We start from the raw sequence: 27,253 nt of genomic DNA, 5'->3' as shown, positions 1-27,253 counted from the left end.
CTCAAATAAAATAAAATAAAATGTTATTTGTCACATGCGCCAAATACAACAGGTATTTCACCTTACAGTGAAACGCTTACCGTATTTTCTGCACTATAAGGCGCACCGGATTATAAGGTGCACCTTCAATGAATGGCCTATTTTAGAACTGTTTTCACATATAGGGCGCACCGGATTATAAGGCGCATAGAATAGAAGATACTGCAGTCAAACGTTTGACTGGGGTTGCGTTATGCATCCACTAGATGGAGCTGTGCTAAAGGGAATGTCAACAAAACAGTCAGATATAGTCAAACTTTATTAAGCATTCTGACAACAATTTTGGGGTCTTTATACACACACAAGTGGTGTGGGACTGTGAGTAAGCACAGGACCGGTGTTTACTGACCACGGTAGCTGTAATGCTGCAAGCGGTGCGGCTTAGTAGTTTGCCAGTCGTACTGAAACATTTCATTATTATTAAATTGTTTTTATTGGTTTTTCATACTGAAACATTTTGACAGAGCGCCTTGAGCGCCGTGTACAACCAGTATGGATCAACCAATTAACCAATTGATCCATATATAAGGCGCTCCGGATTATAAGGCGCACTGTCGTTTTTTGAGAAAATTAAAGGCTTTGAAGTGCGCCTTATAGTGCAGAAAAAACGGTACTTACAAGCCCTTAACCAACAATGCAGTTTTAAGAAAAATAAGTGTTAAGTAAAAAAATAAGAAAAATAGAAAAATAACAAATAATTAAAGAGCAGCAGTAAAATAACAGTAGGGAGGCTATATACAGGGGGTACCGGTACAGAGTCAATGTGAAATAACAGTAGGGAGGCTATATACAGGGGGTACCGGTACAGAGTCAATGGGAAATAACAGTAGGGAGGCTATATACAGGGGGTACCGGTACAGAGTCAATGGGAAATAACAGTAGGGAGGCTATATACAGGAGGTACCGGTACAGAGTCAATGTGAAATAACAGTAGGGAGGCTATATACAGGGGGTACCGATACAGAGTCAATGGGAAATAACAGTAGGGAGGCTATATACAGGGGGTACCGATACAGACTCAATGTGAAATAACAGTAGGGAGGCTATATACAGGGGGTACCGGTACAGAGTCAATGTGAAATAACAGTAGGGAGGCTATATACAGGGGGTACCGATACAGAGTCAATGTGAAATAACAGTAGGGAGGCTATATACAGGGGGTACCGGTATAGAGTCAATGTGAAATAACAGTAGGGAGGCTATATACAGGGGGTACCGGTACAGAGTCGATGTGAAATAACAGTAGGGAGGCTATATACAGGGGGTACCGATACAGAGTCAATGTGAAATAACAGTAGGGAGGCTATATACAGGGGGTACCGGTACAGAGTCAATGTGAAATAACAGTAGGGAGGCTATATACAGGGGGTACCGATACAGAGTCAATGTGAAATAACAGTAGGGAGGCTATATACAGGGGGTACCGGTACAGACTCAATGTGAAATAACAGTAGGGAGGCTATATACAGGGGGTACCGATACAGAGTCAATGTGAAATAACAGTAGGGAGGCTATATACAGGGGGTACCGGTATAGAGTCAATGTGAAATAACAGTAGGGAGGCTATATACAGGGGGTACCGGTACAGAGTCAATGTGAAATAACAGTAGGGAGGCTATATACAGGGGGTACCGGTACAGAGTCAATGTGAAATAACTGTAGGGAGGCTATATACAGGGGGTACCGGTACAGAGTCAATGTGAAATAACAGTAGGGAGGCTATATACAGGGGGTACCGGTACAGACTCAATGTGTAATAACAGTAGGGAGGCTATATACAGGGGGTACCGGTACAGAGTCAATGTGAAATAACAGTAGGGAGGCTATATACAGGGGGTACCGGTACAGAGTCGATGTGTAATAACAGTAGGGAGGCTATATACAGGGGGTACCGGTACAGAGTCAATGTGAAATAACAGTAGGGAGGCTATATACAGGGGGTACCGGTACAGAGTCAATGTGAAATAACAGTAGGGAGGCTATATACAGGGGGTACCGATACAGAGTCAATGGGAAATAACAGTAGGGAGGCTATATACAGGGGGTACCGGTACAGAGTCAATGTGAAATAACAGTAGGGAGGCTATATACAGGGGGTACCGATACAGAGTCAATGTGAAATAACAGTAGGGAGGCTATATACAGGGGGTACCGATACAGAGTCAATGTGTTAGTTGATGTAATAACAGTAGGGAGGCTGCAGCAGCGGTGAGTCTGTCTTCCATCAATCTTCCTTCTATCTTCCTTCTATATTCCTTCTATCTTCCATCTATCTTCCATCTATCTTCCTTCTATCTTCCTTCTATCTTCCTTCTATCTTCCTTCTATCTTCCTTCTATCTTCCATCTAACTTCCATCAATCTTCCATGTCTCCCTCTCTTCTTTCTCGTTCTCTCTCTTCTAGCTCTCTTTTCCACTTTTCTAAACTGTATCTCTCACCCATTTATCTCTCTCCCTCCATCTCTCTCCCTCTATCTCTCTCCCTCTGTCTCTCTCCCTCATCTCTCTCACCCATGTATATCTTTCCTCCATCTCCCTCACCCATTATCTCTCTCCCTTCATCTCTCTCCCTCTGTCTCTCTCTCTCTCCCTCTGTCTCTCTTACCCGTCTCTCTTACCCATTACTCTCTCTGTCTCTCTCTCCCTCTCTCTCTCTCTCTATCTTCTCTCTCTCTCTCTCTCTCTCTCTCTCTCTCTCTCTCTCTCTCTCTCTCTCTCTCTCTCTCTCTCTCGGTCTCTCTCGGTCTCTCTCTCTCTCTCTCTCTCTCTCTCTCTCTCCTTCTCTCTCTCTCTCTCTCTCTCTCTCTCTCTCTCTCTCTCTCTCTCTCTCTCTCTCTCTCATCTCATGTTTGTTTTTTAACCCCTGTAAGTCTAAGCCCTTGGTTCGAGATATCTACTAAGCTAACATATGGAATTGTTTTAAGATTGTCATACCATGGATCATTTAGCTATTTTAATTTTAAAAAATATATATAAAACATTATTTGATAAAATATTGAATTTGGCCTTTGCTGCTATAGCCCATAGAACACATTGAATAACACAAAAAAAAATAGCATAAGGAATGAGGTTTTGAAGTGTCTGTCCTATGTCTAAAAGATATAAGAAAACTAAAATATACACAAATTTTGACTAATATTTAGCCTCTTTAGTTATGGCACTTTACACCCTGTTCACTTATGTGCAATATTTCGGTGCGGTACTGGGTTACCTTCTGACGAGTATTGTGTGCATCGTAGAGCAAACAAGTGAGCGCTAAATGTTCATGAGAGTCTCAACCGTCGAACTTATTCGTTTGTAGTTCAAACGGTTCTGTCTGGACAGTTGGTTTTGTGATAAAACTTTTCGAAATTAGGACGTGGGGGGCGTCTGAAAGTTCAGACGACTTCCGTAAAGCTTGTGGATGTCGTAGAGCAAAACATGATGACGACTTTGAGTTGCTCAAATGGTTTGGCTTTATGAAAACACATGAAAAAGATACCACAGTTTACTATTAGAATACTACAGTGCATACTATAGAACTCTATAGAAAACTGTAGTAAACTGTAGAATACTATACTATGCACTGTAGTATCCCTCGATCATTTACATTTGACATTTTAGTCATTTAGCAGACGCTCTTATCCAGAGCGACTTACAGTTAGTGAGTGCATACATTTTTCATACTCATGTGTAGTACTTACTATAGAATGTGTAGTATACTGTAGAATATGCAGTAAATACAACAGTATTATCTGCAAAAAAAAACACTGTAGTAAATACTACAGTAATGTTCACATAAACACTACAGTCCACAAAAACACTACACTTTTTTTAACTATAGTAAATACTACAGTATTTAATTTGCATATACCCTGCCCATTCCCTTCCCCCATATCACCATTTGTGCCAACCAATAAGTGAGAAACCTACATGCCAAGTATAGACCATATATTGTGTTCTCTACAGGTTATAGAAAAGAGTAGAAATTCTGAACTATCCATTCAGACCCCAGTCCTACTACAGGTTATGGAACATTTGCTCTTTTAGTATTTCTCCAGTAGGTTTCCGGAAGGAGAAAGCTTCTACTTCTATGTCAAAGATAACAAAACAAAAACACTACAGTAAATACTACAGTATACTACAGTCCGCAAAAAAACTACAGTAGAAGTAAATAATACAGTATACTACAATCCTCAGAAATACTACATTATTCACTATGGTATATACTACAGTTTACTTTTACTACGTTATTTATACTATAGTTAACATTAAATACTACGTATACAACAGCAAATACTACAGTATACTACAGTCCGCAAAAACGCTACAGGAGAAGTAAATAATACAGTATACTACAATCCTCAGAAATACTACATTATTCACTATGGTATATACTACAGTTTACTTTTACTATGTTATTTATACTGTAGTTAACAGTAAATACTACGTATACAACAGCAAAACTACAGTAAATACTACAGTATTCCCTGTAGAGTTTTTGCTGAATATTACAGTGAATACTATAGTATTAATACCATAGTATAATATAGTATTTTTTCATGTGGGATGCTATGGAATAGGCGCAAGCTTTATATTGTTGGAAAGAGGGGATTGAGCTGCAGCTACTGTAAGAAATGGTAAGTCTCTATCGTAAACACACAGGGAGCTATTCAATATTCAAAATGACCTACGTGTGATGCGCAGGCGCGTCAAGTCGACTCTATGGGGTTTTAACAGTCGACAGTATCACATGAATACCGAAGGTTTTTATTCCAATGATTTAGCAATGACGTGTGCTTGTTTACCTACTATAGTTGAATGCACTGATTGTAAGTCTCTCTATTAATACAAAACTGGAAAATAGTTTCTGCTAAATTACTGAAATGTAAAGTGTATTGTGAATGTTGGCCTAATGTTGTTTGTAGTGAAAGTGTATTTAGCCTCGTCAGGTTGTGTTTTACCCATGGGATGCACAGTCATTAATAAGAGATTCATTAATCTGGAGAGAGAGAGAGAGAGAGAGAGAGAGAGAGAGAGAGAGAGAGAGAGAGAGAGAGAGAGAAGAGAGAGAGAGAGAGAGAGAGAGAGAGAGAGAGAGAGAGAGAGAGAGAGAGAGAGAGAGAGAGAGAGAGAGAGAGAGAGAGAGAGGAGAGAGAGAGAAGAAAGGCCAGGGGGACTTCCTGTTTTTCATGTGTCGACAGGAAGAGGGCTTTATGTACTATATGTACATATTTAGAACACACACACAGACCTGGAATAATACCAGGGCGTAGCAGCTCAGTTCATAACCTGTCCTAAGGCAGAGACCTGAGCAGGCTTTCCCAGGTAGTTCATAACCCTGTCCTGAGGCAGAGACCTGAGCAGGCTTTACCAGGTAGTTCATAACCCTGTCCTGAGGCAGAGACCTTAGCAGGCTTTCCCAGGTAGTTCATAACCCTGTCCTAAGGCAGAGACCTGAGCAGGCTTTACCAGGTAGTTCATAACCCTGTCCTGAGGCAGAGACCTGAGCAGGCTTTACCAGGTAGTTCATAACCCTGTCCTGAGGCAGAGACCTGAGCAGGCTTTACCAGGTTGTTCATAACCCTGTCCTGAGGCAGAGACCTGAGCAGGCTTTACCAGGTAGTTCATAACCCTGTCCTGAGGCAGAGACCTGAGCAGGCTTTACCAGGTAGTTCATAACACTGTCCTGAGGCAGAGACCTGAGCAGGCTTTACCAGGTAGTTCATAACCCTGTCCTGAGGCAGAGACCTGAGCAGGCTTTACCAGGTAGTTCATAACACTGTCCTGAGGCAGAGACCTGAGCAGGCTTTCCCAGGTAGTTCATAACCCTGTCCTGAGGCAGAGACATTTACATTTACGTCATTTAGCAGACGCTCTTATCCAGAGCGACTTACAAATAGGTGCATTCACCCTATAGCCAGTGGGACTACCACTTTACAATGTTAATTTTTTTTTTGGGGGGGGGGGGGGGGGTTGGAGTAAAGGGGGGGGGGGGGGGGGGGGGGTAGAAGGATTACTTTATCCTATCCCAGGTATTCCTTAAAGAGGTGGGTGGGGTTTCAAATGTCTCCGGAAGGTGGTGAGTGACTCCGCTGTCCTGGCGTCGTGAGGGAGCTTGTTCCACCATTGGGGTGCCAGAGCAGCGAACAGTTTTGACTGGGCTGAGCGGGAACTATGCTTCCGCAGAGGTAGGGAAGCCAGCAGGCCAGAGGTGGATGAACGCAGTGGCCTCGTTGGGTGTAGGGACTGATCAGAGCCTGAAGGTACGGAGGTGCCTTTCCCCTCACAGCTCCGTAGGCAAGCACCATGGTCTTGTAGCAGATGCGAGCTTCAACTGGAAGCCAGTGGAGTGTGCGGAGGAGCGGGGTGACGTGAGAGAACTTGGGAAGGTTGAACACCAGACGGGCTGCGGCATTCTGGATGAGTTGTAGAGAGTTGCAGAGAGACCTGAGCAGGCTTTCCCAGGTAGTTCATAACCCTGTCCTGAGGTTGTACCCTGATTCAATATAGAGCTGAAGGAGCTCTCTGCATGCAGCATACGCACACACACACACACACACACACACACACACACAACCACACACACACACACACACACACACACACACGACAGCTTTATATATGATATGTACTATTCAGAACAAGCTTATCTACTGTAATGTACACATTAGAACAACGCCAAAGCAGAAATACATCTTATGTAACAGACAATTTGTACACATACTTAGAACAAAACAAAGACAGATTGTTACAATATGTTCATACTTAGAAAAAAACAAAGACAGCTTATGTTACAATCTGTTCATACTTAGAACAAAACAAAGACAGATTATGTAAAACACCAACATATTTAGATCAAAAGGACTAGCTCCAAGGTGTTCCACATTGTACTGTACAATACCTTGTCTAAACAGTACATCATACACTGAAAGGTGAGATCATGTGTGTGTGTGTGTGTGTGTGTGTGTGTGTGTGTGTGTGTGTGATCGTGTGTGTGTGTGTGTGTGTGTGTGTGTGATCGTGTGTGTGTGTGTGTGTGTGTGTGTGTGTGTGTGTGTGTGTGTGATCATGTGTGTGTGATCGTGTGTGTGTGTGTGTGTGTGTGTGTGAGATCGTGTGTGTGTGTGTGTGTGTGTGTGTGTGTGTGTGTGTGTGTGTGTGTGTGTGTGTGTGTGTGTGTGTGTGTGTGTGTGTGTGTGTGTGTGTGTGTGTGTGTGATCGTGTGTGTGTGTGTGTGTGTGTGTGTGTGTGTGTGTGTGTGTGATCATGTGTGTGTGATCATGTGTGTGTGATCATGTGTGTGTGTATGTGTCATAGATTGGTAATGTACACATTGTAACAAATGTCTAGGATATGGACTGATAACACAGCACACATCTCCTAAAATGACAGAATGTTATCAAAGCAAATCCCTCAACAATCTTGTTCATATTCCTAAAATGATCAAATGTTGTCATAGTAAATCACCTCACTAATCTTGTTCATAAACTGATCAAATGTTGTCAGAGTAAATCACCTCACTAATCTTGTTCATAAACTGATCAAATGTTGTCATAGTAAATATCTTCACTAATCTCGTTCATATTCCTAAACTAATACAACGTTGTCATAGTAAATCACTTCACTAATCTTGTTCATATTTTCTGAATAAGCGTTGACATCCCAGTTTGTAGCTCAAACATACATCACTGTACAAGTTGTAACTAACAGGATATGGATTGATGATTCAGCAGATGCCCCAACTTCAATGATAAAATGATGCTGTATTAAATCACATCTTCTTGTATGTAAAACGGTATATTGAAATCCCAGCATGTAGCTCCATAATTCAGATGTGTGAACTGATATTGTTGATAATCAGTGATTGATTTACGAACACGTTAGCTAACAGCATCGTAGGCATGTTAACAGCATCCTACATGACACCGGGGCAGGAACAGCCAGCATAGACGAATCGTCTCTACATCTAACTGCTATTTACTAATAATTTAATCCATAATACATCTTAATTGCAAAACCCAAGCCTAGTTTCGATCACCCTATACATCCATAATCATTATTAGAGACTGTTTCTCAAAATGCTAACTACCGTGCTCAGAGCACGCAAATTGTAGCACGGGAGGGTTGGCGTATGAGTTCAAATCAAAGTATGCAAAACGGAGCACGGAGGGCACTACTCGAATTCGTACTCCGTTTGTACATATTCGGAAGCCCGGATCGATGCAAGCTTCAATGGAAAAGTATGCAAAGAAATATGACCCAACCGCGTAAAAAAATGTACGCAAAATTTCTTGAAATCAATGTCGGCCATTATTTTAGCTGAAGCAAGAGAAAATACACTCCGAGTTCTGAATGAAATGTTGCCCAATCACGTCTATATTTATAATATTGTATCTTGATACGTTAATAAATACATGCTGTGTTAATTTTGGGCAAAGTCAATAGGGCTAACTGGCTAGCTACTAGTACTGTTAGCTACGAAGAATTGTTAGCTAGCTACCCACGAAGAGTTATCTTGCATAATATTAGTTTTAGGTCATTTTCGTCTGTTTATCTAGCTGGTTAGCTAGATTATTATGATTCAAATATATCTAACTGATTATGATGAAGTAAAACGTTTGCTTTGTGTCTATCTTGTTTTCGTCTCTATTGTTGCCGTTGTCCTGGCTGGAAGAAGGTTCAGTGAACGGGGAGGTGATGCGTGAGGTAATACAGTGGGGGGGGTGCGAGTGCTTCTGAAATGTAATGTTTTATGCGTTCTCCACACTGTCGTCCTCACAAGAACATATTTCAAGAGAACGTGGTCGGACAATGCACTCGGAGCTTGAGAGTGTGGAGCATGGTAGTATGCATATTGAGATATGTCTGGCAGACATATCAGTATGGATGACGGATCACCACCTCAAGCTGAACCCTGGCAAGACGGAGCTGCTCTTCCTCCCCGGGAAGGACTGCCCGTTCCATGATCTCGCCATCACGGTAGACAACTCCGCTGTGTCCTCCTCCCAGAGTGCGAAGAGCCTAGGCGTGACCCTGGACAACACCCTGTCGTTCTCCGCCAACATCAAGGCGGTGACCCGCTCCTGCAGGTTCATGCTCTACAACATTCGGAGAGTGCGACCCTGCCTTACACAGGAAGCGGCGCAGGTCCTGGTCCAGGCACTTGTCATCTCCCGTCTGGACTACTGCAACTCGCTGTTGGCTGGGCTCCCTGCCTGTGCCATTAAACCCCTACAACTCATCCAGAATGCCGCAGCCCGTCTGGTGTTCAACCTTCCCAAGTTCTCTCACGTCACCCCCCTCCTCCGCACACTCCACTGGCTTCCAATTGAAGCTCGCATCCGCTACAAGACCATGGTGCTTGCCTTTGGAGCAGTGAGGGGAACGGCACCCCTGTACCTTCAGGCTCTGATCAGTCCCTACACCCAAACGAGGACATTGCGTTCATCCACCTCTGGCCTGCTGGCTCCCCTTCCTCTGCGGAAGCACAGCTCCCCCTCAGCCCAGTCAAAACTGTTCGCTGCTCTGGCACCCCAATGGTGGAACAAGCTCCCTCACGACGCCAGGACAGCGGAGTCACTCACCACCTTCCGGAGACATTTGAAACCCCACCTCTTTAAGGAATACCTGGGATAGGCTAAAGTATTCCTTCTAACCCCCCCCCCCCCCCCCAAATTGTAAAGTGGTTATCCCACTGGCTATAGGGTGAACGCACCAATTTGTGAGTCGCTCTGGCTAAGAGCGTCTGCTAAATGACGTTAATGTGCCCTTGAGCAAGGCACTTAACCCTAATTGCTCCTGTAAGTCGCTCTGGTTAAGAGCGTCTGCTAAATGACTAAAATGTAAATGTAAAAATGAGATACACAACTATATTCCTTCCTTATGATTCTACCTCAAATGAATCCTCCTGTGTTATGGCTGCTATTATCGTTGTGCCTGAAAACTAATAATTTCATTAATGGATGAGCAACACACAGCAGTAGATAGGTGTACATATGTCTACCCTGTGATCTCTGTGTGTTTAGTACTGCAGATATCTGTGATGGTAACTGCACGGTGCATTGACCCTAGGACAACACACGTCATTGTATTGCTCTACCCCATAGACGCTAAGTAGGCCTATTGACGGTAGCATCTTCAGTTTTGTTAAGAGCCCCGACACTCGTTCGGAACGTTAAAACGCATCGCTTGCGGTAAGGTTTTGGAAACATTAGGAACCAGAGGTGGGACAAAGTCACTATTATTTGAGTCACAAAGCAAGTCTCAAGTCACAAAGTCAGAGTCTCAAGTCGGGTCCCAAGTAGAACGGGTCAAGACTAGAGTCAAGACCAGGTCCTGCATTCTAAGAGCAAGTCAAGTCGAGTCAAGTCACAAGTTTTCAAATCAAGTCTCAAGTCAAGTAAAAATAAAATCTATACATGCAACGACTTGTCTTTGTCTGTTTATCGAGGACAGCCCTTTTAATTATTTAGTCTACAACATAGTACTGATCAGGGGTGTATTCATTCCAACGATTCTGATGAATAATGTTTCTTAAACGGAAGCAAACAGGGAAACAGGGACAAACATACCTGAATTTGTCCAATAGAAACTCTTGTTTGCAACTGTTGGACTAATGATTACACCCTAGATCAGCTAGATGCAGGCAAGAGTGTGCAAGGCGGTATTGAATGTGTCGCTGTCTGTCACCTTGATTACTCACATTTTTCTCTCGACCTGTGAACCTACGTTGTAAACTGTCTTTCGTAGGCTAGGTTGTAGCAACCTCATGATGGATATAGGGAGAATTTGAGTATCATGTAGTAGCCTAAACCTATCGATGTTACATTGAGCTGGGTGAATGGAATATGAATGACAGTCATCTAATATGCTGTAATAGAAACAAGGCCATGCTCATAAAAAAGATTATCGTCCTCCCTCATCTTAAACGTCACCGACCACCACTTGTGTGCAGATTAAGCATTTGTGAAATGATTTAGATGTGACATGAAAGTAGAAGGCTTTACGTTTCTAGAACTGTCCCACAATTGAGAATTGATTCACGTTCAGATGGAGTATTTGACTGTTTTGGCTGACAGAGCCAATTCGCCTCCAGACAGAACACGTAAGGTCCTTTGGACTATAAGGAATAACATTAGGCTCTTTTAGTCCATTATTGGGCCAGTATTACTCACGCCGTCCACAGACAGTAAAACCACTGACTCTATTTAGGTCAATGAACACAGGTGCCTGTCTAAATCTACAGCACAATACAACATCCCACCGCAGCAATACAGTAACCATAAATTACATGCCACGTTTACACATAATGCTAGCCCTTGCAAGAAAGGCATTTCACTGTACTTGTGCATGTGACATTAAAACATGAAACTTGAAACTTAGAATAGGGCTAATACATGTTACAGACATGTAAGTGCAGCTCTCTCCATTCAAGCTTCCTCACCTCTTCATATCCCGTCATAATGTAATGGGGATGTCATGGGATCGACCAAACATCGATTTAAATTTTGTCCATCAAACATATCAACCAACACATTTGTATGACAGTGTATCTGTCATGGGTTGGGTTCAATTCCATTTCAATTAATTTCAATTCAGAAAGTAAACCAAATTCCAAATTCCACATTTTTCCCTGTTGAAAGCATTCAATAGAATTGGAATTAGAATGTCAGTGTACTTCCTGAATTGACCCCCATCCTGGTGTCTGTTCCGGTATAGCTGCAGTACAGGACGTCTCTCAGGCAGGTTAGTCTTTTTCGTCATGAATCTTGTTCTAGAGGAAGTTCTGCGGAGTGGTCACTAGCTAGCACAGCCGCAAAGTCATAAAATCAGATTTTAAACCTAATTTAAACTACATTTTGTTTTCATCAATTTTTACAATATAGCCAATTTTGATTTTGCAACTGGCCTATCTAAGGGGAAATCTCTCAGTTCTGCCTCCAGGAAAAGATTCATGACAATAAACGTCAACCTGTGTCTCACGCAGTCACTGTAAATGAGGCATGCCCCTACAACGAAGCATGTCCAACTAAACCATTAACATAATGCATTTTTGCGTAACCTGAAGTGTAACAGGACTGTTTGTCGAAAACGTATGTTGATACTCAGTGTATACTCAGTGTACTGTGTGAATGCCCCAGCAGTATGCAGACTAGACATGATCCCCATTCACAGGGCTGTGCTCATGCAGAGCAGAACTGCTATTCTGTGGTTTTGTTAGTACGGTCTATACATCTATAATACATCTGTTATTGTGTTACTTTGTTACTTCTGTCACCCTTATGGCACATCTCTTCCTTTTCAAAACAAACTTGTTCTCCTTGAAGTGGTACAGATTCAGAGATCTCATTTCTATACAATCTAACTGCATACTGCAGAGGTGTAGAGTGAGTCTGTTTCTCTCTCCGGTTCTCTTGTTCTTCTCGCACATCTTATAGTGGAGGTTATGAGTGGCGAGCAAGAGGAAGTGGAGGTTATGAGTGGCGAGCCAAAGGAAGTGGAGGTTATGAGTGGCGAGCAAGAAGAAGTGGATGTTATGAGTGGCAAGCCAGAGGAAGTGGAGGTTATGAGTGGCGAGCCAGAGGAAGTGGAGGTTATGAGTGGCGAGACAGAGGAAGTGGAGGTTATGAGTGGCGAGCCAGAGGAAGTGGAGGTTATGAATGGCGAGACAGAGGAAGTGGAGGTTATGAGTGGCGAGCAAGAGGAAGTGGAGGTTATGAGTGGCGAGCAAGAAGAAGTGGAGGTTATGAGTGGCGAGCAAGAAGAAGTGGAGGTTATGAGTGGCGAGCAAGAAGAAGTGGAGGTTATGAGTGGCGAGCCAGAGGAAGTGGAGGTTATGAGTGGCGAGACAGAGGAAGTGGAGGTTATGAGTGGCGAGCCAGAGGAAGTGGAGGTTATGAATGGCGAGACAGAGGAAGTGGAGGTTATGAGTGGCGAGCAAGAGGAAGTGGAGGTTATGAGTGGCGAGCAAGAAGAAGTGGAGGTTATGAGTGGCGAGCAAGAAGAAGTGGAGGTTATGAGTGGCGAGCAAGAACAAGTGGAGGTTATGAGTGGCGAGCCAGAGGAAGTGGAGGTTATGAGTGGCGAGCAAGAAGAAGTGGAGGTTATGAGTGGCGAGCCAGAGGAAGTGGAGGTTATGAGTGGTGAGCCAGAGGAAGTTGAGGTTATGAGTGGCGAGCCAGAGGAAGTGGAGGTTATGAGTGGCGAGCCAGAGGAAGTGGAGGTTATGAGTGGCGAGCCAGAGGAAGTGGAGGTTATGAGTGGCGAGCCAGAGGAAGTGGAGGTTATGAGTGGCGAGACAGAGGAAGTGGAGGTTATGAGTGGCGAGACAGAGGAAGTGGAGGTTATGAGTGGCGAGCCAGAGGAATTGGAGGTTATGAGTGGCGAGCCAGAGGAAGTGGAGGATATGAGAGGCGAGACAGAGGAAGTGGAGGTTATGAGTGGCGAGACAGAGGAAGTGGAGGATATGAGTGGCGAGACAGAGGAAGTGGAGGTTATGAGTGGCGAGACAGAGGAAGTGGAGGTTATGCTTTTCAGAAGTGTGTAGATGTTACAGTAGGTACGGTAGATGTTCATTCTACCATACTGTATAGAGGGTAATGGCTAGAAGGGATACAGCTTTTGTCCAATTATCGTCAAATTTGACTTTTCGTAGCAAGTAAAGAGAACTTATGCATCAGGTTAGGAGAACTAACGTAGCAGGTTAGGATAATTAGGTTAAGGTTTGGAAAGGGTTACGTTTTTACGTTAATTTGACCAATGCTGGATCCCTTCTCGCCATGACTTGTACAGAGGTGAGTTCTGTTTGCGGCGAACATGTTACTTAATAACAAATTTCAGTTGATATACATTTTAAAATAAATATGGGGGATTGGAAATGATGCAGGCAATTACATTGATAGAAGCCACAATCTATCTCCGATACTGGAACTGATCTACCCCCTAAAAAATACAACTAATAATAATAATTCAGTTGAACGATTTGAATGAACACTGCAAGAGATTACGGTGACTTTTTTAGCAGCAATATTCAAACTGCAAATAATTTTGCTATTCTCACTACATGTAATAGAAGCCCTACGCGACCACATTATTATTTCTAGCGGAAGTTTAGGACCCCAAAAACAGACCCATATGTTCGCCCACACACTACCTTTTCAGACGTTTGGCTAACGTTAGCTAAAGTTAGCAAGCTATTTCCCTTGTTGAACGCACCTCAGGCCTTCTTCAGCACCATGCTGTAGAGTTGATCCTGAACTAGCCTGGAAAGGCAAACCTTTCTTTATTGCATAGTTGTTGTTATTCATCTGATAAGTTGTTGAATGTTGTTTTGTGTTTGGACAATAGCTTACTCGGTGTTGCCCATTTGAAATAATAATTATACTGTAGAGACTGTTCCAAAGACTGAACAATAGACTACAACACCAACCATATGCTTATCAGACAATAAACAAACTATGTAGATCACCTCAAAGCCATGATTCTTTGGGAAATTATAATGACTGTGTAATAATTGTGAAACTTGAAGCAGAGTTTGGTTTCAGCTTGTCCCTGCTCCAAAACCTTTAATGAGTTGTGTTTCTGCTTACAAGCCCTGTAGAAAGTCTAATTAATGTTCCAGTATTTACGCCCTGCACACACTCATGCATGCACGCCTGTGCGTGCACGTACACACACACCCACACGCTACACATGCACACACACACACACACACACACACACACACACACACAGACACACACACACACACACACACACACACACACACACACAGACACACACAGACACACACACACAAACACGCACACACACACACACAAACACGCACACACACACACACACACACACACAAACAGGCACACACACACACACACAAACACGCACACATACAACCCAATACCCCACAGAGCAACAAACACAACACTCTTCAAACAACTAAATGTTTTAATCAGTACACATGAAACAATTCCACAACATTAACTCCTGGCCTAACAATGGAAAACTACTGAAAATATTTCCATCAAATCACTTTCGACACTCACTCACCTCTGAACCTTCATTTAAAGACTGTGATGTTTGAGATAATTCGAAACATGGAATGAGTGTGCCATTTGACGTAACAGGAAGTTGTGAGTGCTATACTGTTCAAAGTGTTGGTTGTGTCTATACTGTTCAAAGTGTTGGTAGTGTCTATACAGTTCAAAGTGTTGGTAGTGTCTATACAGTTCAAAGTATTGGTAGTGTCTATACAGTTCAAAGTGTTGTTAGTGTCTATATAGTTCAAAGTGTTGGTAGTGTCTATACAGTTCAAAGTGTTGGTAGTGTCTATACAGTTCAAAGTGTTGGTAGTGTCTACACAGTTCAAAGTGTTGGTAGTTTCTATACAGTTCAAAGTGTTGGTAGTGTCTATACAGTTCAAAGTGTTGGTAGTGTGTACACAGTTCAAAGTGTTGGTAGTATCTATACAGTTCAAAGTGTCAGTAGCTTTTTTACAGATTTAAGTGTGAATCAAGAGATAGGACTTCAATTTAAAGGTAGCTAAATAATCGCAGTACCATGTACCCAATCTTGTAGACTGGTCAAAAATCTGTATCTGCTGTTTCACCAACTCCTCTGATCTGTTATGCCAAGCCGGCATCCAATCTCATTGTTATGCCAAGCCGGCATCCAATCTCATTGTTATGCCAAGCCGGCTTCCAATCTTATGGTGTTCAACACAAAACACTAACAATGGTTTTCAATACTAAACACTATTAAAACATGCCTCAGATCATTCTTACACTGCAGCTGCCCAGTCTGTTTCAGACCTGTTCTGTTAACATGAAAGTCGAAAACAGACTTGATTAAAAGATGGAGAGCTACGATAAGATAATACCCAATTAAAAAGGTCTCCTTCTGGCAAGTTCTCAAGTATCATCTCATCACTGTTTATCAGATGGATTTATAACTTTCCTGGACATTTATCTCACATAATAAGCAGCTTGTATGAACATTGTACTGACTGTCAGTATTTTGATTTGAGACATGGAACAGAGAGCTGGTTACTAAATCATTATTCATTCATGGATAATGAAGATTTTAGATAATGTTGCCATGTCCTCATAAACATGGCATTAGTTCATCAGTGGTTTTAAAGTAAACGGTTACCATAGAGATAACAGTAATGACAGTGTACCTGTACATGGTGAAGTAGGAACAAGTATGTATGTTTATGTTTTTAAATATACCGTTTGGTAGGCCTTGTATATTTCATGTGTGGAATTAATAGGTCGGGTCACCATTCTCTCGTGTGTCTTCAGTTCACCAAATCACGTCAACGCTTCCTCTTGTCATCCCCCATTGATTTGCACTCTGACAAACTAAAGTGACATGTTAGACTGTACATGGCTCCACTCAGTTAGCGCTTTGATGATACACCCTCTGGCCTCCAATTTCCACATCTTTCCACATCCTCTCAGTGTGATTCAACCCTGTGACTTCTTGCGCCATTCGAACTCTGGGAATGTGGTGCTGTGAGATGCTAGGAGACAAAAAAAATTAATCTGAGGCAGAGGTTGCATCCCAAATGGTACCCTGTTCCCTAAATTAGTGGAATACTTTTGACAAGAGATCTACAGGGCTCTGGTCAAAAGTAGTGCACTATTTAGGGAACAGGGTGCCATTTGGGATGCAGTCAGTGAACCTGAGACCAACCCCTAGGGATCCTATTATAGACACGGCCAATCTGCTTATACATTCAGCTTTGATACGGTAGGGAGTCGGTAGGGCTGCAGGCTAGGGCCATGACTAATACTGCTGGTCTGCTGGCCGCGGCTATACGCTGCAGCCAGGGTTGGGCAGGTTACTTTGAACGTAATCTGTTACTCCCCAACCCTGGCTGCAGCAGACACATTAAACGTTTACAGAGAAAAGGATCTACCCACCACCACCATCGTCATACACTCACTGCTGTGTAGTAATCACACACATACAATTTTGGAATTTCTTGATTTGGAATATCTGTTGCTTTAATTGTAATTCTATGGATCCACCACCACCATGCAAACCAACTCAGTGGCCTTGTGGTTCGAGTGTCCACCCTGAGATTGGAGTTAGATCCCTGGCCGAGTTATACCAAAGACTGTAAACATGGGACCTGATGCGTCCCTGCTTGCTACTCAGCATTAAGGTGATAGATTGGAGATAAGGCCCTGAGATAGACTAGTGTCCTGTCCAGGGGGTGTACTTGTACATCAAGCTGCCTCACTACAGAAAGTACACACCACCCCCCCACACCACCCTCTTTATCTCTAAGAACCTCAGTGCCTTTGGTAACACAACTGTCACTCTCCCTCTCCCTCTCTCTCTCTCTCTCTCTCTCTCTCTCTCTCTCTCTCTCTCTCTCTCTCTCTCTCTCTCTCTCTCTCTCTCTCTCTCTCTCTCTCTCTCTCTCTCTCTCTCTCTCTCTCTCTCTCTCTCTCTCTCTCTCTCTCTCTCTCTCTCTCTCTCTCTCTCTCTCTCTCTCTCTCTCTCTCTCTCTCTCTCTCTCTCTCTCTCTCTCTCTCTCTCTCTCTCTCTCTCTCTCTCTCTTTCTCTCTCCAGTTGTACGTCCAGACCACCACCCTCTGTATATCTATGAACCTCAGTGCCTCGGTGGCCTTGGGGATGCTCTACGTGCCTAAAGTCTACGTCATCATCTTCCACCCGGAGCTTAACGTCCAGAAGAGGAAGAGGAGCTTCAAGGCGGTGGTGACGGCCGCGTCCCTGACCACACGCCTCTCACACAAGACCGGTGACAGGCCCAACGGAGAGGCCAAGACGGAACTTTGTGAAAACGTCGATCCAAACAGTAAGTTTCACCAGATCAGGGGCTATGTTCACGAAGCGTCTCAGAGTTAAAAGTGCAGGGCTGTTATTCAAAAACAGTCTTTGAGTTGGAGTCGGCATCTAGGATCAGTTTTGCCTTTTAGATCGTAATGAATTTAGTTCAATCAATCAATCAAATGGATTTATAAAGCCCTTTTTACATCAGCAGATGTCACAAAGTGAGTTCATCAGGATCCCAATTAGCTGTTGCTAATGTAGCAGCTACTCTTCCTGGGATCCAACTACTCTTCCTGGGGTCCAACTACTCTTCCTGGGGTCCAACTACTCTTCTTGGGGTCCAACTACTCTTCCTGATAGTAAGATTACATGAACACAAGGGACCTGATCCTAGCTCTGCAATCCTACTCTGAGACGCTTTTGTGAATACCGTCCCAGAGCACGTTAGGCCAGAAGTTTGTTTTTATTTCAACCGCTGCTATCTGAATGAATATGCTGCTGCTGCTGCTGGTGCTGAGAGAGTTTAAACTGGATGACCCTTAACTGCTCTTGGACAATCCGCAGTCACCATCTCTGATTCAACAGAGAGAGCACCCAAGTGGTACAAAATGAACTCGTCACTCATAATAAGTACTACTTACAGTATTAATACTGGGACTCCTTGAACAGATTGGGTAGATTGTTTAAAAAACCTACAGCACACTACAGTCTCTGTTATAAATGGCACCCTATTCCCTACATAGTACTCTACATTTGACTGGGGTCCTGGTGAAAAGTAGTGCACTATATAGGGAATAGGATTCCATTTGCGACACACCCTATGTTATGTTGTTTGCATGCTTATTTTTCTAAGAACATTTTCTCATTCAAATGGAACACAGGTTGCAGGGTGACACAATCTTGCTATCTCTCATAAACATATTATTAGTTTATCTGCGTTATCTCTATCTGTTTATTTTTTTTAATTGATTTTTCCAGTGTTAGGATCACACTCCAGTTATCAATACAGGCATTATGATTTATTACGTGTAGGACAGTTGGTATCATTATTACATTACTCAGATGTGTTCCTGGTATTAGTTTTAGTATCTAGGGAAATTATGGAAATTGATTTTCCTGTTTCATCAAGTAGGATTACGCTGCAGGTAGAATGTATTATTCTGTTGTATTTATCAAAAAACATGGTATCAGGTACTCAAATGTTTTCCTTTATTCAAGGCTTTATCCAAAGGTTCACTCAATTGAATCACTCAAAATAACGTTTTACTTTACCACCCTGCAGCAGACAGTATACCTACAATGGCTGAATGTCACTATTTTGACATCATTGGAATGAGACCATGTTGTAAAAGGGCATGTGAAGGAGGACCTGGAAATAGTCACGTACAACACCCTCAAGGAATGCTGCTGGTCATACAGAAAATGATATGGGTTCATCCCAAATGGCACCCTATTCCCTATGTAGTGCACTACAGGTACAGTATATATAGGGAATAGGGTGCCATGCATTTGAGATGCATTCTATATGAATGGACGTGTCCTCCCACAAGCTTTACTCTGTTTTTCAAATGCCATCTGTCTTACAACTGTGCATGGCTACTTGCAAGACAAACTCTGAAAAACATCCACCTTAACAATCTAATGAAAAGTATTGATTATCAACAGTATTGATTATCAACAGTATTGATAATCAACATCATTGATTATCAACAGCATTGATTATCTACATTATTGATTATCTACTACATTGACTATCTACAGTATCGATTATCTACAGTAGTGGTTATCAACAGCATTTATTATCTACAGTATTGATTATCAACTGTATTGATTATCTACAGTATTGATTATCTACAGTATCGATTATCAAAAGTATTAATAATCAACAACATTGATTATCAACAGTATTGATTATCTACAGTATTGATTATCAACAGTATTGATTATCAACAGTATTGATTATTTATAGCATTGATTATCAACATTATTGATTATCTACAGTATTGATTATCAAAGCCTCTACAGTAGTCTTACTACAGCACAACACGTGTGGAAGAATGGCTGTGAAGAATAACCCACATGTTCAATTATAACTTGGATAACCTCAGGCTGTTTCAATGTGTTCTGAGTTCAGAGTAATGTTGTAATGTTGTAAACACACACACACAGTTGTAAACACCACCAGAGCTGATCATGAGCTATGTTCTTGTCATTGATTTCCACTATTACTGTTGTCTGGGCCTTCTGAAGCTTGTTTCAGCATGACCATCATAACACTGGTAATATGAGAATGCAATCACCTACTGGGATAGCGCCATCACTACAACATGATGGACAGTCTCTTCATAGTCCCGTTGCAGGAAAACATCAACATTTCATTTTAGAAGATACAACCCTTCATACCTTTTGGAGTCATAAGAAAGCGAGAGGAATTTCAATATTCTTCAGGCTGCCATCTGAATGACACCGGCCACATATTAACTGTGCTTTTCTTCATCGGAAAAAGGCCATGCAAATAAATTATTCCAGAAATGAATGTGTAAATTCATATATCATGGGGAATATGTGGTCAAATTACAAGGCTCTATACCTCAACCCCTTTGGGATACACTGGGACAGACATACTCACCAAATAATGTTTTCTCTCCAACAGGCTAAGTCTCATAATTTATCAGAGGTAAGAACAAATTCATCTTCTACTACTTTTTGCTATGACCTTGTTCTCATTTCTTGAAGGCTGGAGGAGAGGAGAGGAGAGGAGAGGAGAGGAGAGGCAAGGCGAGGCGAGGCGAGGCGAGGAGAGGAGAGGAGAGGAGGAGAGGAGAGGAGAGGAGAGGAGAGGAGAGGAGAGGAGAGGAGAGGAGAGGAGAGGAGAGGAGAGGAGAGGAGAGGAGAGGAGAGGAGAGGAGAGGAGAGGAGAGGAGAGGAGAGGAGAGGAACCAAATAGGGCTCATTAACGGGTTCTCCTATGGGACAGACGCAGAACCCATTTAGGTTCTAGATAGCACCTTTTTTTCTAAGAATGTAGGATGTTTTGTCTTCTCCTGGTTGGTAACCCAGTTACAGGGATTGATGAAATGGACACGTTAGTATTTAATAAACTCAATATATTTTCATCTGAAACACATTTTTAAGATATGATATACAGTTGAATTCGGAAGTTTACATGCACCTTAGCCAAATACATTTAAACTCTGTTTTTTCACAATTCCTGACATTTAATCCTAGTAAAAATTCCCTGTTTTAGGATCACCACTTTATTTTAAGAATGTGAAATGTCAGAATAATAGTAGAGAGAATGATTTATTTCAGCTTTTATTTCTTTCATCACGTTCCCAGTGGGTCATGAGTTTACATACACTCAATTAGTATTTGGTAGCATTGCATTTAAATTGTTTAACTTGGGTCAAACGTTTCGGGTAGCCTTCCACAAGCTTCCCACAATAAGTTGGGTGAATGTTGGCCCATTCCTCCTGACAGAGCTGGTATAACTGAGTCAGGTTTGTAGGCCTCCTTGCTCGATATAGGACTTGTTTTACTGTGGATATAGATACTTTTGTACCAGTTTCCTCCAACATCTTCACAAGGTCCTTGCCAAAACTATAGTTTGTTAAGAAGAAATTTGTGGGGTGGTTGAAAAACGAGTTTTAATGACTCCAACCTAAGTGTATGTACACTTTTGACTTCAACTGTAAATGCAAAGACAGGAAGATGTCATAATAGTACTTTATATTTCTACTCAGTTTTAACTGTGAGCTTGTACAGTACGTTACGAGTCCGGTTTCACGCCCCCTCGGGCTCGTGCGGTGGAGGAGATCTTCGTGGGCTATACTCAGCCTTGTCTCAGGGTAGTAGGTTGGTGGTCTGTTGATATCCCTCTAGTGGTGTGGGGGCTGTGCTTTGGCAAAGTGGGTGGGGTTATATCCTGCCTGGTTGGCCCTGTCCGGGGGTATCGTCGGATGGGGCCACAGTGTCCCCCGACCCACCCCTGTCTCAGTCCCCAGTATCTATGCTGCAATAGTCTATTTGCCAGGGGGCTAGGGTCAGTCTGTTATATCTGGTGTAATTCTCCTGTCTTATCTGGTGTTCTGTGTGAATTTAAGTATACTCCCTCTAATTCTCTCTCTCTCCCTCTCTCCCTCCACTGCCGGAGGACCTGTGCCCTAGAAGAGGACTATCCACCCCTCAGAGCCTGGTTCCTCTCTAGGTTTCTTCCTAGGTTCCTGCCTTGCTAGGGAGTTTTTCCTAGCCACCGTGCTTCTACATCTGCATTGCTTGCTGGTTGGGGTTTTAGGCTGGGTTTCTGTATAGCACTTTGTGACATCTGCTGATGTAAAAAGGGCTTTATAAATAATGTTTTTGATTGATTGATTGATTGATTTCATTTACACAGTGCAGGGAAATGTTGGGTTGTTTTAATAATGTTCCTTGTCTATCTGTGTAATGCATTCTAAATCCATAATCTCTGTAGACACTTACAGTATAACGCATACCTCCTTAATCTCTGTAGACACTTACAGTACAACAAATACTTCCTTAATCGCTGTAGACATTTACAGTACAACACATATCTCTTAATCTCTGTAGACATTTACAGTACAACGCATACCTCCATAATCTCTGTAGACATTTAAAGTACAACACATACCTCCTTAATCTCTGTAGACACTTACAGTACAACGAATACTTCCTTAATCTCTGCAGACATTTACAGTGCAACGCATACCTCCTTAATCTCTGTAGACACTTACAGTACAACACATACCTCCTTAATCTCTGTAGACACTTAAAGTACAACACATACCTCTTAATCTCTGTAGACACTTACAGTACAACGAATACTTCCTTAATCGCTGTAGACATTTACAGTACAACGCATACCTCCTTAATCTCTGTAGACATTTACAGTACAACTCATACCTCTTAATCTCTGTAGACACTTACAGTACAAAGAATACTTCCTTAATCGCTGTAGACATTTACAGTACAACACATACCTCCTTAACCACTTGTTACTAGGATCATACAACATGCATCAACAGTCGAGACTAGAGTCCTCACCCTTAGCATGGTTACATATGATGCTATTAGCATAGGTTACATATGGTCACATATGTTACTATTAGCATAGGTTACATATCATGGTTACATATGATGCTATTAGCATAGGTTACATATGGTTACATATGTTACTATCGGCATAGATTACATATCATGGTTACATGCAATATGTTACTAGTAGCATGGGTTACAATCATGGTTACAGACAGTCTATTACTAGTAGCATGGGTTACATATCATGGGGCCTGTCCCTGTTCTTTCCTGGTTGGGTCAAAACTCCAGTCACACAGTCTGCGTCCCAAATGTCGCCAATGTGCGTCACACATGTCGCCAGTCTGCGTCACAAATGTCGCCAGTCTGCATCCCAAATGTCACCCTATTCCCTACATTGTGCACAACCTTTGACCAGGATCCATAGGGCAGCCCAAAATAAGTGTACTATATAGCAAATAGGGTGCCATTTGGGACACAGCTAGAGAAGACGCAGCAGTCTGCCATCTCTCCTGCCTCCTGCCTCGTCCTCCGTCATGTCTCCCCATAGAGCACTGAACCATCTGGTCCCGGGCATCCCTCATTCCTCAGCTGCTCTCTCTCTCTCTCTCTCTCTCTCTCTCTCTCTCTCTCTCTCTCTCTCTCTCTCTCTCTCTCTCTCTCTCTCTCTCTCTCTCTCTCTCTCTCTCTCTCTCTCTCTCTCTCTCTCTCTCTCTCTCTCTCTCTCTCTCTCTCTCTCTCTCTCTCTCTCTCTCTCTCTCTCTCTCGCTCTCTCGCTCTCTCGCTCTCTCGCTCTCTCGCTCTCTCGCTCTCTCTCTCTCTCTCTCTCTCTCTCTCTCTCTCCGTAACTCTCTATCTCTCTGTTTCTCTCTGTCTCTCTCTCTGTCTCTCGCTCTCCATCTCTGTGCTTCTGTCTCTCTCTTTCATTGCGTCTTGGCCTTGGCTCCTCTCGGTCCCCTGGAACCTGACATGAATGGCATGATACCCTATAATCCCCATCAATCCTACTGCGTCACACATGAAACAGTCAGAGAAAAATACAGTATATTCCATTTACAAACTCCAGAGGATATGTATTGCCATTTTGAGTACATTGTTAGACCACCATTGGTTCAAATGCTATTTTCCAAACTTGCATTTATAATAGCAATGTATGGAGTAATTTTAAATATTGATATTTTAATGCTGTACTAATAACATCTTATTGTATTTCATTAAAAATAAAGGATTCGGTTAAGAATATAATATCTGAAAAAAGCTAATGCAACTCAACTAGCCTTGTGGTTAAAGAGATTGGAAGGTCGGGAGTTTGATCCACCGCCGAGTCATACCAAAAACTGTACAAATGGGACCTGATGCGTCTCTGCTTGGCACTCAGCATTGATGATATACTGTAGAATGGGGGTAAGGGCCTGGAATAGACTAACGTCCTGTCCAGGGGGTGTACTTGTACATCAAGCTGCCTCACTAGAGAAACAGGAGCTAGGCTTCTGCTCCTATCAGCTGTCCCGGATCGCACAAGCCAAGGCTACTTACATAAACGCAACATGTCAAGTGTTGGTCCTATGTTTCATGAGCTGAAAAGAACAGAGAAATGTTTCCATGCACACAAAAAGCTTATTTCTTTCAAATGTTGTGAACATTTCTAATTTGCCAAGATAATCAATCCACCTGACAGGTGTGACATATCAAGAAGCTGATTAAACATAATGATCATTACACAGGTGCACTTTGTGCTGGGGACAATAAAAGGCCACTTTAAAATGCCACAGATGTCACAAGTTTTGAGGGAGTGTGCAATTGGCATGCTGACTGCAGGAATGTCCACCAGAGCTGTTGCCAGAGAATATAATGTTCATATCTCTACCATAAGCTGCCTCCAACGTCGTTTTAGAGAACTTGGCAATACGTCCAACCAGCTTCACAACCGGAGACCACGTGTAACCACAACAACCCAGGACCTCCACATCCGGCTTCTTCACCTGTGGGATTGTCTGAGGCCAGCCACCCGGACAGCTGATGAAACTGAGGAGTATTTTTGTCTGTAATAAAGCCTTTTGTGGGGGGGAAAGTATTTCTGATTGGCTGGGCCTGGCCTCTAGGCCTATGCCCTCCCAGGCCCACCCATGGCTGCACTCCTGGCCAGTCGTGAAATCCATAGATTATTGCCTAATGAATGTCTTTCAATTGACTGATTTTGTTTATGTGAACTGTAACTCAGTAAAATCGTTTAAATTGTTGCATGTTGCGTTTATGTTTTTGTTCAGTATAGTATAACATCATCAGTTTCCACCACTGAGTACAATGGCGGCGAGCTTTACACCAGTCCAGCCGACGCTTGACATTGCGCATGGTGATCCTAGGCTTGTGTGCGGCTGCTCGGCCATGGAAACCCATTTACTGAAGCTCCCGACAAACATTTATTGTGCTGACGTTGCTTCCAGAGGCAGTTTGGAACTCGGTAGTGAGTGTTGCAACCGAGGACAGACGATTTTTACAGCGCTTCAGCACTCGGCGGTCCCATTCTGTGAGCTTGTGTGGCCTACCACTTTGGCTGAGCCGTTGTTGCTCCTAGACGTTTTCACTTCACAATAATAGCATTTACAGTTGACCAGGGCAGCTCTAGCAGGGCAGACATTTGACGAACTGACTTGTTGGAAATGTGGCATCTTATGACGGTGCCACGTTGAAAGTCACTGAGCTCTTCAGTAAGGTCATTCTACTGCCAATGTTTGTCAATGGAGATTCCATGGCTGTGTGCTCGATTTTATACACCTGTCAGCAACGGGTGTGGCTGAAAAATAATCCACTAATGTGAAGGGTGTCCACATACATATATAGGGCAGTTATCATACCTTAAGGATGTATAAACCTAGGAGAGTAGGCCCCATTTAGAAATGTATATTTCAGCTATCGTACAGGAGCCTGGGGTGCAGTGGGGCGATTTTGAGATTTTTTGTCTCAAATGGCACATTAATCCCTGTACAGTGCACTACTTTTGATCAGGGCTCTGGTCAAAACTAGTGCACTATGTAGGGAATAGGGTGCCATTTGGGATGCAGACAATAACTTCTGTGAAGATTCATTATGTGGAGCAACGTTGGATTGCTGCTGAGGATTGCCATGCACTATGGCTATGGCTAATGAGATCAGGGCCTGTATCAAACACAGCGCCTCACAGTAGGAGTGCCGATCTAGGATCTGTCCATAGAATATCATTCATTATCAACTAAAAAGCTAAACTGATTCCAGATCAGCACTCCTACTCTGAGACTCTTTGTAGATATGGGCCCTGACACAAGGTCTTATGGTCTTTGTTTCATATCATTAAGTCACTGTGGATTACAATAGGCCCTACAGGTGTTAGATGTTAATTTGACCAGTTTCATCGCAGGAGTAAAATAATCCCTCAGCGGGTAGATTTAATTATATATAAAAAAAAAAAGGGGATAATTCTTAACGGGAAATTAATGACAAACGCCCAATGGAATATACTGTATATGCTCTTTGTGTGAGGTTTACTGTTGCAAATAGATTTTCATCAAAGTGTAATGATCCAATCGGTCGCCAAATTTTTGCTTTTGGGATCCGTGTTTAGCTGAACCAGGTGTGTTAGTACTGGGCTGGTGAAAACATCTGCACACTCTATAGGTCAGCAGGACTGAAGAACACAGATCTACGCTAATGCACCACACAGTGTGCTGTCAGCGGCAACCTCTACCTCAACCTTCTGATGAAAAGATGTCTCCAGCTATTGTCCATGCATTTATAGCTGTTCCAGCATGTACCTGCTACTGTTGTGCATTTATCCTTTACAAATACACTTTGTATCTCACCCTCATCCTTATCCCTGACCTTAACAGTGTGTGGTTTATTCAACAAATAAAACACACACTCGCAAGAAAAGTCAGTATGATGTGCATATCAGATCACAACGACATGCTCATACCGCCACTATGCTACACTCCTCTAAAAAGAAAATAGAAAAACCCTGAAGCATTGTATGTGAAAAACATATTTCCTTGTCATTTCTCCTCTCCAGGTCCAGCAGCAAAGAAGAAATATGTGAGCTACAACGACCTTGTGATCTAAGAGCCGTCATCAGAGAGAAGGACATGATGGATGGAGACGCTTGGTCTCCAGCCCCATTGGCAACAAAAAGGAATGAAAAGGATGTTTATGTTCATGCTGCTCTACTGGCCCACTCACACCCCGGAACCCCTCGGAACCCCATGGAACCCAGGAACTCCGGAACACGACAGGGACAATGGGGTGGGTTCCTGGCTTATAGAGCTTTCCGTTCAACCAGAGGATTCTGTCTGGCAAAAACTGATGTTTTAACATGGTCACGATGGAATGGAAAATACCAAAAAGAGAC

The 27,253-nt window shown here is 42.7% G+C and overlaps 1 protein-coding gene across 1 annotated transcript in view; it reads left to right on the top strand.

Annotated features, from left to right (window-relative positions):
- grm7 (glutamate metabotropic receptor 7) overlaps nt 1-26,967 on the top strand; it is a gene marked incomplete at both ends in the record, with an annotated part of 120,299 nt that extends 93,332 nt beyond the window's left edge. Inside the window, 2 exons of the mRNA XM_084166904.1 lie at nt 17,602-17,848; nt 26,918-26,967. Coding sequence (XP_084023030.1) covers nt 17,602-17,848; nt 26,918-26,967 — 297 coding nt within the window. The remainder of the gene's footprint in view (nt 1-17,601; nt 17,849-26,917) is intronic.
- Nucleotides 26,968-27,253: the final 286 nt, after the last annotated feature.

This window comes from Coregonus lavaretus (genome assembly GCF_964263955.1).
Source record: "Coregonus lavaretus genome assembly, chromosome: 8".
Taxonomy (NCBI): Eukaryota; Metazoa; Chordata; class Actinopteri; order Salmoniformes; family Salmonidae; genus Coregonus; species Coregonus lavaretus.
This window is presented reverse-complemented; position numbering and strand designations above follow the sequence as displayed.